Source organism: Trichosurus vulpecula, chromosome 4 (assembly GCF_011100635.1).
Source record: "Trichosurus vulpecula isolate mTriVul1 chromosome 4, mTriVul1.pri, whole genome shotgun sequence".
NCBI classification, from domain to species: Eukaryota; Metazoa; Chordata; class Mammalia; order Diprotodontia; family Phalangeridae; genus Trichosurus; species Trichosurus vulpecula.
This window is the reverse complement of record NC_050576.1, coordinates 280,673,584-280,685,618: the sequence shown is the minus strand read 5'-3', so window position 1 is coordinate 280,685,618 and position 12,035 is coordinate 280,673,584. Positions and strand designations below refer to the sequence as shown.

General features: G+C 54.7%; 2 protein-coding genes across 2 annotated transcripts; one reads left to right on the top strand and one right to left on the bottom strand.

Moving 5' to 3' along the window:
• Positions 1-126: 126 nt before the first annotated feature.
• CHPF (chondroitin polymerizing factor) lies at positions 127-4,214 on the bottom strand. The gene is made up of 4 exons (XM_036753308.1): positions 3,534-4,214; positions 2,260-2,830; positions 1,957-2,139; positions 127-1,865 (listed from the first exon to the last, which is right to left on the bottom strand). Exons 1-4 carry the CDS (start codon positions 3,833-3,835, stop codon positions 606-608), a joined length of 2,316 nt encoding a protein of 771 aa, XP_036609203.1. The 5' UTR covers positions 3,836-4,214; the 3' UTR covers positions 127-605.
• Positions 4,215-5,340: 1,126 nt separating this feature from the next.
• TMEM198 (transmembrane protein 198) lies at positions 5,341-11,787 on the top strand. Its single transcript, XM_036758270.1, has 4 exons — positions 5,341-5,506; positions 9,406-9,981; positions 11,007-11,209; positions 11,578-11,787. Exons 1-4 carry the CDS (start codon positions 5,341-5,343, stop codon positions 11,713-11,715), a joined length of 1,083 nt encoding a protein of 360 aa, XP_036614165.1. The 3' UTR covers positions 11,716-11,787.
• The last annotated feature ends 248 nt before the right edge of the window (positions 11,788-12,035 follow it).

Below are 12,035 nucleotides of genomic sequence, written 5' to 3'. Positions count from 1 at the left end.
TCAATGTACGCGTGTAGATTTGAATGGTTATGGGCTGTGGGGACTCTGGAGATGAAAGTGGAATATAGACCCTGGTTGGAAAGTGAGGCCTCAGGGGAAAGGAGGAATAATAATCAGGTGCACATCTACAAGATCGGCTGGTTTATTAAAGGCAATCAGCTTCATCAGGGGATGGGTGAGATTGACCACCCATCAAACTCTATTTGTAACCCAGGGCCTCAAAGCCAAGAGTGACTCTATCCAGACTGTCATCTACAGCTCCCCACTCCCCTTATGCTGGGTCCCCCATGGGAGGAGGGGTGCTGGCGTCAAGCAGATTTTTCTGCATAAATACTTAAAAGGCCATGGCCCAAATATTGGGAGCCGGCAGGGCAAGGTGAAGTGGGAGGGCTCCAGCCTCTCCCCCAAGTGCCCAGATCAGAGAACACCCTCCTGCCCACAAATCGTTGCTGCTTGCTGCTGGCCCTTTCCAAACCCTGAGGCTAGAGGTCCCCCTCCAGAGCTAGGCCCCCAGGGCTGGAGGTGGAACAGCTCTGAATTTAGGAAGGGGAAAGAGGGTCTTCTGTGCTTCCGGTGGACTCAGGGAAACTGAGGCTCCAGACAAGTCAGGTGCTGTTACCTTGCTCTTGCTCAAAGAGCAGCATGGCCAGCTGAGCCCGGGAGCCCAGGCCCTCCAGGACGCTCTGGCGGCAGTGGTGATAGAGGCTCTCGCTGAGCTGAGCCCCGCAGGGCTGGTGTCTGTAAGGCTGCAGCAGGGCAGGCTCCACAGCCCGCAGCACGTGCAAGCTGGAAAACTTCAGGAAAAGTTCGTACAGATCCACACCCTCCAGAAGCTCCTCTTCCTGCTCCCAAGCCTTTGCCAGCTGCCCCCGGGCGGCCACATAGTCAGAGTTGTAGAAGCAGGCTTCGCTGGCCACGTGGCGGTCGAAGTGACCCGTGTCCCGGCCCAGCTCAGGGGGCCCCGGGCCCTGCGGGGGTGCCACAGCAGGATGGAAGGCTTGGAAGTGCATGGGGAAGAAAGCCTGCCAGCCAGCAATTGCGTGCATCCGGCATCGGTTCAGGAAATCCGAAGTGAGGACTGTGGCCGGCCCTGCCAGCAGGAAGAGCGTGTCCAGCGCGTGCTTCTTGGAGAGCAGGTCCAACAGGCGAAGGGGCGACGGGACTGCCGTCTGCACGCTGAGCCAGGGCACTTGGGAACCAGGATAGCGTCGTTCCAGCTCGGCCACGCGGCTCTTTACCGATGCGAAGACATCGGAGTGGGTCACGTGCTGGGCTTGCTGTGGCTCGTAGAGTAGGAGCAGGGTCAGTGCCACCGCAGTGTCCCCTGGCTCCAGAGCGGCAGCAGCGAAGGCCTCCAGGAAGTGGGGCGCCAGGTCTATGTCGGCTGCCGCCAGGGGCAGCAGCACGGTGAGGCGGGACGCCTCTGTAACATAGGGCACCGGCAGGATTTCCACCCGGCTCAGCGGCCTCAGGAGCTGGACTCGGCGGGTGAGGTGCCGGCGGGCCCCCTCTGGGGTTAGCGCCTCCAGCTCCAGGTCCAGCGTGTACTCCATGCCCCGGGTGGGGTCAAAGCGGCGGTAACCGTTGAGCAGCTGTTGCTTACGAAGCTGAAGAGCAGGGTGGTAGCGGCGATTTAGCTCTTCTAGGGCAGCTCCCAGCACGTCGGCCAAGTCATCTTGGTCAGCTCCTCGCAGAGGACAACTAGGGGACCCGTCCGCGCAGGAGAAGACATGCTTCTCCGTAAAGTAGTCCCAGCTCAGCACCTCGAATCGAGAGGATGGACGGAATGGGGCTGGGATGCCTAATGGCCAGGATGCCTCCTGTTCCCCATCCACAGACAGCAGGCTTGTGTTCTGGATCTCCAACTGGGTGAGGAAAGATTAGGGCGTCACAGGCAGGTTACACAATCCCTTCTCCCTCCCTCCAACTCTCAAGCCATGGCCTCTGGGCCCTCACCTGCAGCTCCTGGATCTCCTGGTAGGTGCGCTCCAATTCAGCTCGTGTGAAAGCCTTGTGCAGCTTGTACATTTGCACGGGGTCCCTTACGGGGTGGGCAGTCAGGGCACTTTGGAAGTGGAGATCCCCCTCCTGCACCGCCTCCCCAGCACCGCCCAGTTCCAGGTAGTTATAGTGCACGCCCTGGGGCCGGGGACAGGGGAAGGAGTAAGGGGGACCATCTCTCTCACTCTATCCCCAGCCCTGGCTCTCCATGCTCCACCCCACTCCCCTTCCTGAATTCCCTTTTGCCCAACTCCCCACCTGGTGCTCGCCTGTACAGCTGACCCCGGTGGCGTCAAGGATACATCGGCCCAGCCATTCATCAGGCCGAGCGCTGACAATATCATTTCGGCAACTCTCCAAGTGTGGCTGTAGTTGTTGCAGGAGCATGCGGGATAATAATACCCCAAAGCCACTGTGGCAGTATCGACTTGGGGTAGGGTCTCCGATGAATTCTTGGGGCCGGCCCAGGTAGAGGTGGGAGGCTGTGGCCAGGCTGAGATGGCCAGCCAGCCGGGCTAGCCTGTGGGCCTCTGTATAGGTGGTATCTTGCACCAGGAAGAACCAGTCAAAATCCTCCCCATACTTCTGCAAGAGGTGATGAAGGGCCAGGTGCAGCTGCCCAATAGGCCGCTCCTCCCCCAGCGCCACCACTGACATGCCAGGGGGCTCCCTTCGGCTCTTTCTGCCGGTCAGGAACACCACCTGCTCCAGCCAATGTCCAAGTGTTCTGTTCACTGCCACACCCATCGAGGGCAGGGTATCCTGGGTGGTGAGCACAGCCACCAGCAGCCTCTGCCGGATGCCCAGCTCTGTGCTGATGTATCGGGTCCTAGGGAAGAGGGAGGCAGGATCATAATGACAACTCTCAGTCCTGACCTGTGAATTCCTTGGTGGATGGAACTCCCCATGGGGAACTCCCTCCACCAATGCAACTCCACGTGTAGCTTGTAGTCTTGGCCACTGTAGTTAATGTGCTGTGGCGTTGGGAGGGGAGGTATAAGTCAGAAGGGGGATCTGAACATAAGTTTTCCTGACTCCAAGGCTGGCTCTCCATCCACCATGCCAGAAGTACTGCTATGTCTGTTTTTACAAAGGTTTAGAGAGATCCTGACTTGCTTGGGATTATCCAGCTCCCAAGTGTCTGAGCTGTACCTCTAACCTGACTAAGCAAGGGAATAAGAAAACTCCAGAACGGGGAGGAGTCCCTCTAAGCCCTAGAAGGGAAAGAAGGTGACTTCTGGCAGCATGACAGGCTGGCCCTCACCTCCCCGCAGGGCCCCACCACTCCTTAGGGATGCAGGGCCATAGGAAGTCATTGGGGACTAAAGACTTCCTGGCCCAGGCCGGCCCCTTCCTGCCCAGGCTGGATCCAACTCTCGCAGTCCCCTCCTCGGCTCCCTCTCCAGTCTTCGCTGGCCTGGGCTGGTCCCCGGGGCCGGCTGTTTTTGTTCAGGGGTGGGGGGTGGCGGGGCTGCGGGCTTGTCTTGGGGCTGGGGGGGGCGGGGCAGGATGGAGGGAGAGGTGTCCCCTACCTGACTGCTTTCTTGGGGATCTGGCTAGAGTGCGTGGGGCGGTAGGGCACCACGCGGGGTTCCCAGCTCTCCGTGTCCTCCGGCCGCTCGCGATCCGGGCTGGTCTGCACCGAGTTGGGCCGGCGGGCTGCGTTGGTGTAACCGCGAAGGGGCAGGTCGGGATCCCCGGGGCGGGGTGGGCCGGGGCCACAGGGCTCCTCCACCCAGGTGACGCTGAGCAGGCTCAGGGTGAAGCCCAGAGAAATGCCCACGGCCACGGGCCCCGCGGGCCGCAGCACCGACAGCAACAGCGAAGCCCGCATGGCCCGGCCCCGGAGACCGACTCAGCTCCGGCTCAGCCCCAGCCCGGCCCGGCCCAGCCCCTGACCCAGGGAGGGGGAGGTGTGTGCCCCGCTGGGGAGGGGGCGCGCTCGGTTGGGGGTGCCCCGCAGGGGGGCTCTCGGCGGGGGGTGCTCGGTGCGGGGCGGGAGCAGGAGCAGGGGCGCGGGGATGGGGGCGGGCTCGCGGCCGGGGAGTAAGGGGGCGGGAGCGCCGAGACAGTGCGATCCTCCTCCGTGGGCCAGAGCCCGCCGCCGCGATGTGTCTCGATTCCGGCTCGCTCGGACCCGAACCGCGGGGTCGCAGGCAGGTCCAGAGCCTCTTGGACTGGCCGCAGTCGCCGCCGCCGTCCGACGTGTCACTGGAACGGCCCCGCCTCGGGGGTGGAGCCGAGGGCTCCCGCTCCAGCGAAGGGCGGGCAGCAGGGCGGGACAGAGGACCGCCGACCCCCGCCCCCTCCTCCGCCCGGAAGTGCCCCCTCTTCTGTGCTCGGGGGCCGGCTCCTGCCAAGTCCGTCCCCTCTCCCGGTGCGGAGGGTGCGTGCGGGGTGGTGACGTCAGGAGCAGCCCTCCTCCGCCTGGGTGGTGCGCCCGGAGTGACGTCAGGAGCAGAGACCGGAGCTGTCCATCAGCACCAAGAGGCCTCGGGCGGGCTGCTGGGCATGGGGCCGTGGCGCCGGGCCTGCCTGAGCCCAAGCTGGAGCAGGAGCTGGAGCTGCAGCCCGAGCCCACGGGAGCCACGGGAGCCACGGGAGCCACGGGGCCAGAGCAGAACCCAAGCAAAGAACCGGCGGAGCAGCGGCAGTGCTGTGCAGGTACCAGCCCTTCCGCCCCTGCCCCTCCACAATGCACTGTTTTCTCCACCTGGCGTCCCTACCAACCCGCTCTCCGAGGACCCCCTCCTCGCTCCGGAGCTCCCGGGCCCTGCCTCGTCTCCCGTACTCCTCCTCCACCGCCTCCCCAGCCTTAGGCCCCTCCGCACCCGGCCCCTCTGCCCTAGGTTCCCTCTTCCCCAACCTTCCCACCTCCCACTGTTATTTCAGCCGCTCGTCCTCTTTTATCTAAAGCCCGGACCCTCTAACCTCAGTCCCTTGAATCTCCTACCACTCCTTACTTTCTGTCCTCCTCAACCTTCACCCCATTTCTTTTGGTCCCTCTGTTTCCAGTCCCTCCAGCCACAGAGCTTCCTAAATCTCCCTTCGTCTCTCTCTCCCTGGCCCCTTCAGCACTAGTAGGCTTCTCTCCCCTCCCTATGATGGCCTTGGAGCTGGAGAACTTGTGTGTCTCTCCTTTGGTCCTAAGTGGTGGGTTTAAATACCCTCTACTGTAATTGAGAATGTCTCACTGAGTCCTTTTAGAAAGCCCCTGTAGTCTTTCCTCTCCACCTCTCAACCCTGGCTCCCAGTCTGGTGACACTACTGTGACCCCAGTTCCCTCTCTGCCAGGCTGCCCCGGGTGGGTGACCCCGCACCTTTTCCCTCCTTGGCACCATGTCCGGCACTGTGGAGACACTACGGTTCCAGCTGCTGCCCCCTGAACCAGATGAACCTCTCTGGGGCGTCCCCTGTGAGCAGCCCCCGGAGCGGAGGTACCAGGCGCTGCCCTCCCTCGTCTGCACTATGTGCTGTCTCTTCGGTGTTGTCTACTGCTTCTTTGGTGAGGCCCAGATCCCTGGGGAACCCTAGCTCATATCCCGGAATGGACAATCCCTCCACTCAGACCCCTTTCCTTAGGGTCCCAAAGACCTTTCCCTAAACCATCATCTTCACCTCTCTCATTCCTTTCCTCATGCTCCTTCTCCCCCCTCCCCCCAGCTATTTCCTGATGTCTTTGTATAGTGCTGGAAAGAGAGGGAGAACCGGGACTTTGGTTGTTGAGTTCAGAGCTACAGCAGGGGACAAGGTTGATGAAATCTCTCTGCATCTTCCAGTCCTAAGAGTGGCTGAATCTAGGAAGCCAAGACCAAGGCTGCTTGTTGTGTATGCCGCCTCCTCCTTCCCTTCTGTGAATCTATCCCTTTTATAGACTCTGTGACTGAATCTCTTATGATGGAGTTGTAATGGGACTGTAAGATGTTGCTCAATCTAGGGGTGTATTTATGAACTTGGCCAGGTTGCTGCTTCTAAGGATGCTGGGCAAATTATAGATGACTTAGGACTTCACCTGGATGGGAATCCAGCCTATCCCCTCCCTTCCTTCATTTTCCCTGACCCCACATCCAGGTATTTCTACTCCTCACCTTGAATGGTGCATATTTGCATCCCAAATTGTGTAGTAAGGACCTCAACACCAGCTGCTTCCAAGTGATACAAGACACCTGACTAGAGTGATACCTTGACTACCTACTTAATCTCTCTGGACCTTAGTTTCCTCATCTGTAAAATGAGTAGGTTGAATTAAATGACTCCTAAAGTAGTTTCCAGCTGTAAGTCTGATGTATATGCATCTTTGGTTCCCTGGGTCCCTTAAACTCTGACCTTTCATCCAGACCTTCCTACCCCAAGTCCAAAAATCCCAGCGTTTCCTGGTTTGCAATCTCTTTCTTGATCTCTGATCACTTTTATCAGCAGATCCAGACCTAGCTCTTAGATTTTGCTGAATTCAATTTTCTTCCGAGGATATCAACTTCTTTGGACCCGTACAGGGTACCTTTGCTCTTCGGTCTAGGGCTTTTGTTTTTCATTACTTTCTAAACTTACCAGATTACTGAACCACAATTCAAGGCACCAAGCTTCCTCAGCCTTCCTGGTTCCCAATCCTGCCTAGTTCCTTAGGCCCTGAGAGTTGCTGCACCTAAGCCTTAATGACTATTTCTCCCTTCTTTTGCAATTACAACCATAACTTGGGTGCCCAGTTTCTGGTATCTGCTTCCTCTTTCCTTTCCAACTCCTGCTGGCGCAGAATAGAGACAGAAAGAGTCAATTTCTAGATTTATTTACAAGGGGGGAAAGCATATGCAAATTAAAAATATACTTTATTGTTGTTCAGTTTTGTCTGACTCTTCATGACCCCATTTGAGGTTTTCTTAACAAAGATACTGGTGTGGTTTGCCATTTCCTTCTCCAGTTTATTTTACAGATGAGGAAACTGAGGCAAACAGCATTAAGTGACTTGCCCAGGGTCACCCAGCTAATAAGGATCTGAGGTCATATTTGAACTCAAGTCTTCCTTGACTGCTGGTTCGGTGCTCTGTCCAGTGCCCTGCCCCACCTAGCTGCCAAGAATATGCTAGGGTAAGGTAAATAGAATAAAAAAAAAAACCAAACCCAAACCCCAAACTAGTCAGTTCTATCCTGGGTGGTCCTGGATGGGAAGCTATTCTACCTAGCTAGCTTCCTGGGGCTAGCCTGATATACAATTCCATCTAGCTTTAGAGTGTCTGCCTCCCTTATGGTCTCATCTGCCCAAAAGAATGACATTTTATGCCAACACAACCCTCTCCACTGACTCAGAATTTGTCTACCAGGGTGTACTTTCAGGATCCCAAACTTTTTACTGTGTTATCATTTATCTTCCTTCTGCCAAACATAAAACTGAATCAAAGTAGTAGGAATATAGATTTAGAGTTGGAAGAGGTCCTAGAGGTCATTTAGTTCATTCTCCCTTCCCCTCTACCCCTGCCCCAATTAAAAAATATAGAAACTGAAGGCCAGAGAGGTTAAACCCAAGGCTGCACAGGTAGGAAGTAGCAGAGGTGAAATTTGAACTCAGATTTTTGAGTGCAAATCCAGCCTTCTTTCCATAGCTCCTTAATGCCTTTAAACAACTAACAATTTTTTTCTATCACCTCAAAAATACAATATACCACCACTCCAAACATACACAAAGATAAGTTGTCTGTCCCATACCTTTACCTTCAGGATTCCCCAACCTGGCCTTCATTTTATGTATCCTCATTACCCCTTGCTCTGATCCCCATCTCTATGATAACCCCATGGCCCTCATTTTTCTGGCCCCCCAGCATCCCAGTCTGACCCCATGACTCACATCTCTGATTCCCACATAATCCTTATATCTGAACCCTCTGTAACTTTACTCTTTGATCAACTTATGTCCATCTCTTTGACCCTCCCATGCGCACCATGTCTCTGACTCCCTGGACTCTCTGACTCCATCTCTTGGGCTTTTTAAGAGATATATACACATACACACATATACACATATATATACACACATATATATACACATACACACATATACACATATATATACACACATATATGTGTATATATAACATATACACACATATATGTGTATATATACATAAACACATACATACATACACATAAATACACACACATACACACATGTATGTATGTATGTATGTATGTGTGTATATAGCCCTCATCCCTTCTGTTGCTCTGACCTCCCTCCTTCCCACCCTCCTGGCCTTCACCTCTCTCTAACTTCTATCTGTCTGACCTCATATAAACTCTGTCTCTCAGATTTACCATTAACCCATATCTCAGACCCTCCTCCTTCTATATTCCTGACATTCCCCCCCACCCCTCAGGCAATGGCCTTCATTGATCTGATTCCTATGGCTTCATTTCTCTGGGCCCCCACAATCTCTCGGATTCTAACCTTTTCATAACATCATCTCTTCAGCCTCTCCATGTGAAGAAATGCCCCTACTATTAGTGGATTCAACCTTGATAATGAGACAGATTAATGCTATTGGGAAGGATCAGAAGAGGCACAATCTTTGGGAGTGAAGGAACCTGGAAAAGGGGTTGAAGGAGGCTGGGAGAAGGATGTATGACCCTGTGGTGAGAGAAGGCCAGGACATGTGGCTAGTTGGCCCAGGAAGCTGTGTTAGCCTATTGTGACTAGATTAGGGAAGCTTAGGGAAAAAATTACTGTGATCTGTAAGTTTGACAGTTACTCTGTGGATAGGTTTTATTTCTCCCCCTCTCTCCTTAAAGTTTAGTAAAGTCCTCCATAAAAAAAAAGAAAGAAAGAAAAGAAAAACTCCAACCTCTGGCTTTATCCACCTCCTCTCTCCTACCCTATTTAGGCCAGGAGAATTTGGAGCAACCGGGGTATTTTGAAAGCCAGATAGGAACTGATGACTAATAGTCCACATTAGTGGCTCAGGAATCAAGGGCTAGATATGAACTGGAAAGGGAAGAACACTTAAGAACCCTGTTATGGCTGAGAAGGACAGTGTCCTTCCTGCCTGGAGTCTGTTTCTGAGTATCATATCCCACTGACCATTTCCATGAGCCCTCAGATTTCCCAACTCTCTGACTCTTTCTTCTCCAGTTACCTTAATCTCTTAGCTTCTCCATAACCTCCTTTTCTCCGACCCTATTACCCTTATATATCTGACCCCACAATCCTTTTTTCTGATGTCCTGCTAGTCTCTCCTTCTGACCTGTCATCTTTGACCCTTTTTGACCTTCATTCTCTGATTTGTTTCTCATCTCTACATCTCCTGTCTCTGACCCCTTATGACCCTCATCTTTCTGACACCCCATGACCCTCACCTCTCTGACCTGCTCCATGACCTTGGTCTTAGCCCCTTCTCTGCCCCCCACCCATGTTCCCCACAGGTTACCGCTGCTTCAAGGCTGTGCTATTTCTCACGGGACTCCTGTTCGGTTCAGTGGTCATCTTCCTGCTCTGCTACCGAGAGCGGGTGCTGGAGACGCAGCTGAATGCTGGGGCAAGTGCGGGCATTGCCCTGGGCATCGGCCTGCTGTGCGGGCTGGTGGCCATGCTGGTACGCAGCGTGGGGCTCTTCCTGGTTGGACTGCTGCTCGGGCTGCTGCTGGGGGCAGCCGCCCTGATGGGTTCTGGCCCTTTCTACCAGCCAGGCTCTGTGTGGGGGCCACTGGGGCTGTTGCTGGGAGGGGGCCTGCTGTGTGCCCTGCTCACCTTGCGCTGGCCTCGGCCGTTCACCACTCTGGCCACTGCCGTGGCCGGGGCTGCCCTCATTGCCGCAGCTGCCGACTACTTTGCAGAACTGTTACTGTTGGGGCGCTATGCTGCAGAGAGGCTCCGGGCTGCCCCAGTGCCTCCACTGTGCTGGCGGAGCTGGGCCCTGCTGGCCATCTGGCCTCTGCTCAGCCTGATGGGCGTCCTGGTACAATGGAGAGTCACAGCTGAGGGGGACTCACACACAGAGGGTGAGACATCATGCTGGGGTGGCAGCTATTGGGGGTGGTGGAGAGGGAAGGGGAGCTGGAGGCAAGGCAAGAAACAGACAGAGGGAATTCATAGCAAGGATGAACAATGTAGGGGTGGGGTGGTGTAGGGGACTTACACATTAAGGGTTGGTGAATGGCATAGAATCAAAGATTTAGAACCAGAAGGAAGGTTAGAGGTCATATGGTCCAACTCTCTAGGGAGGCAAACTGAGTCCCAGAGAGAGAATACAACTTGTCTGAGGTCACACACGTAGTAAGCGAAATAGCAGAGATTCAAACCCAGGCCCTTTGACTTCAGATTCCGTGCTATTACAGACCAGGGGGTGAGGGGAGGTCTAGAGTCCATTGTTAGGAGGTGGGTTCTCACCAAATGGGGGAGAGGGAAGACAGACCCAGGAATATTGGGATGGGGTGCAGGGGCAGACAAAAAGGGTAGGAGAGAGGAGGTGGATAAAAGAAATTCAGGTTATATTGGTGTACTGGGAGCTAAATATGAAGGGCTTATGGGAGAGAGGATGGGGGTGAGTAGACATGAAGGAAGCAGAGGGACACCTCCACGCTGGGAGGGAGAGAGCCTAAGGGACAGAATAAACCAGGGAAGGAGTGACCTGGGCGGAGGGGGATGTGTGCTCCTAATGACCCTTTGAAGGGGGAGAGACAGAAATGGTGCTTTCCCAGCTTATAAAGCGCTTTCTTCCTGCCAACCATCTGAGGTACGTAAAGCGAGGATTATTCTCATTTTGCAGATGTTAATTCATTTTCTAAGGTCACACAGGTACTAAATCTGAGTTAGAACTAGAATCCAGGTGTTGAAATGACAAGTCCAATGCAACCTCCGTTAGCCTCTAATGGGATTAGGGAGTACATCCAGGGTGAAAAAATCAGGGATAAAGGGTAGATTTCGGGAGCTTGGAGCTTGTAATTTAGGAAGCCATGAGGTTTGGGAGTGAAGAGGAGCCTGGGTGCCCAGTGGTCACTTTTCCTTCCACCTCCTCCCCTCTCAGTGGTGATTAGCCGGCAGCAGCGAAGGGTACAACTGATGCGAATTCGGCAGCGTGAGGAGCGGAAGGAGAAGCGAAGGAGGAAGAGACCCCCTCGGGCTCCTTCTCGGGGTTCCCGGGCCCCACCAAAGCCTGGCCCTCCTGATTCTGGCTATCGACGAAGGCCTGTGCCTGTCAAACGCTTCAATGGAGACGTGCTCTCTCCTGTGAGTACCCCTTGTCTGGGCATCCCTGCTAGTCTTGGCTTTGTTTAGTGAGGAGGGTGTTCAGGACTACGGCACATCTAGGTCAGGCTGATCCTAGGTTTTGGACACCACAGAGAGGTCTGGCATTTTATTCACTGGCATCAGGGGTCATAGATTCAGAAAGGAGGTTTCTAAGTCACAGGACCTGCTTGTTCAGGGTCTCATGACCCTAGATTTGGAGGTTAGAGAGGGTGTGGGGTCTTAGGCCTATGGATTTTAGGGGTGGAATGTCATAGGAGTGGGAATTTTGGGAAACAGATCATGGATGGGGAGGTCTCCAGAGTGTGGGTTTGGGGGTTAATCTCAGATTTGTCATTTCTTTTGCCTAGAGCTACATTCAGAGTTTTCGGGACCGGCAGACGGGGAATTCTCTGAGCAGTTTTGTGGCACCCCCAGTAGACCTGGATTATGAATGTGGTTCCACAGTGCCGCTGACAGCTGGCTCAGAACCCCCTGTTCGAGTATAGCTTAACTCTCATCTGGTCAGAGGAGACCCTGAAACTTGACTCTGGATACTTCAGACACTGACTCTGCCGGTTGGGGGTGGTGGGGTAGCTTTGTCCTTGTCCCATGGACTGGATAGGACCAGGGCTTCCTTCCCTGCCGAAGGGCTGGCCCCCTGATCAGAGCTCCCTGGGGGGGCTAAGATTGATCAGTCTGAGGGTAACCTACTCAGACCCCTCCCTCAGGGGCTACAGAGGACTCACTTGGCCCGTATAAGCCCTCAAAGGAAAAGGATCTGCCTTTGGGGCTGAACTCAGGAGTCGTGTGTTTGTATATTGGGGGG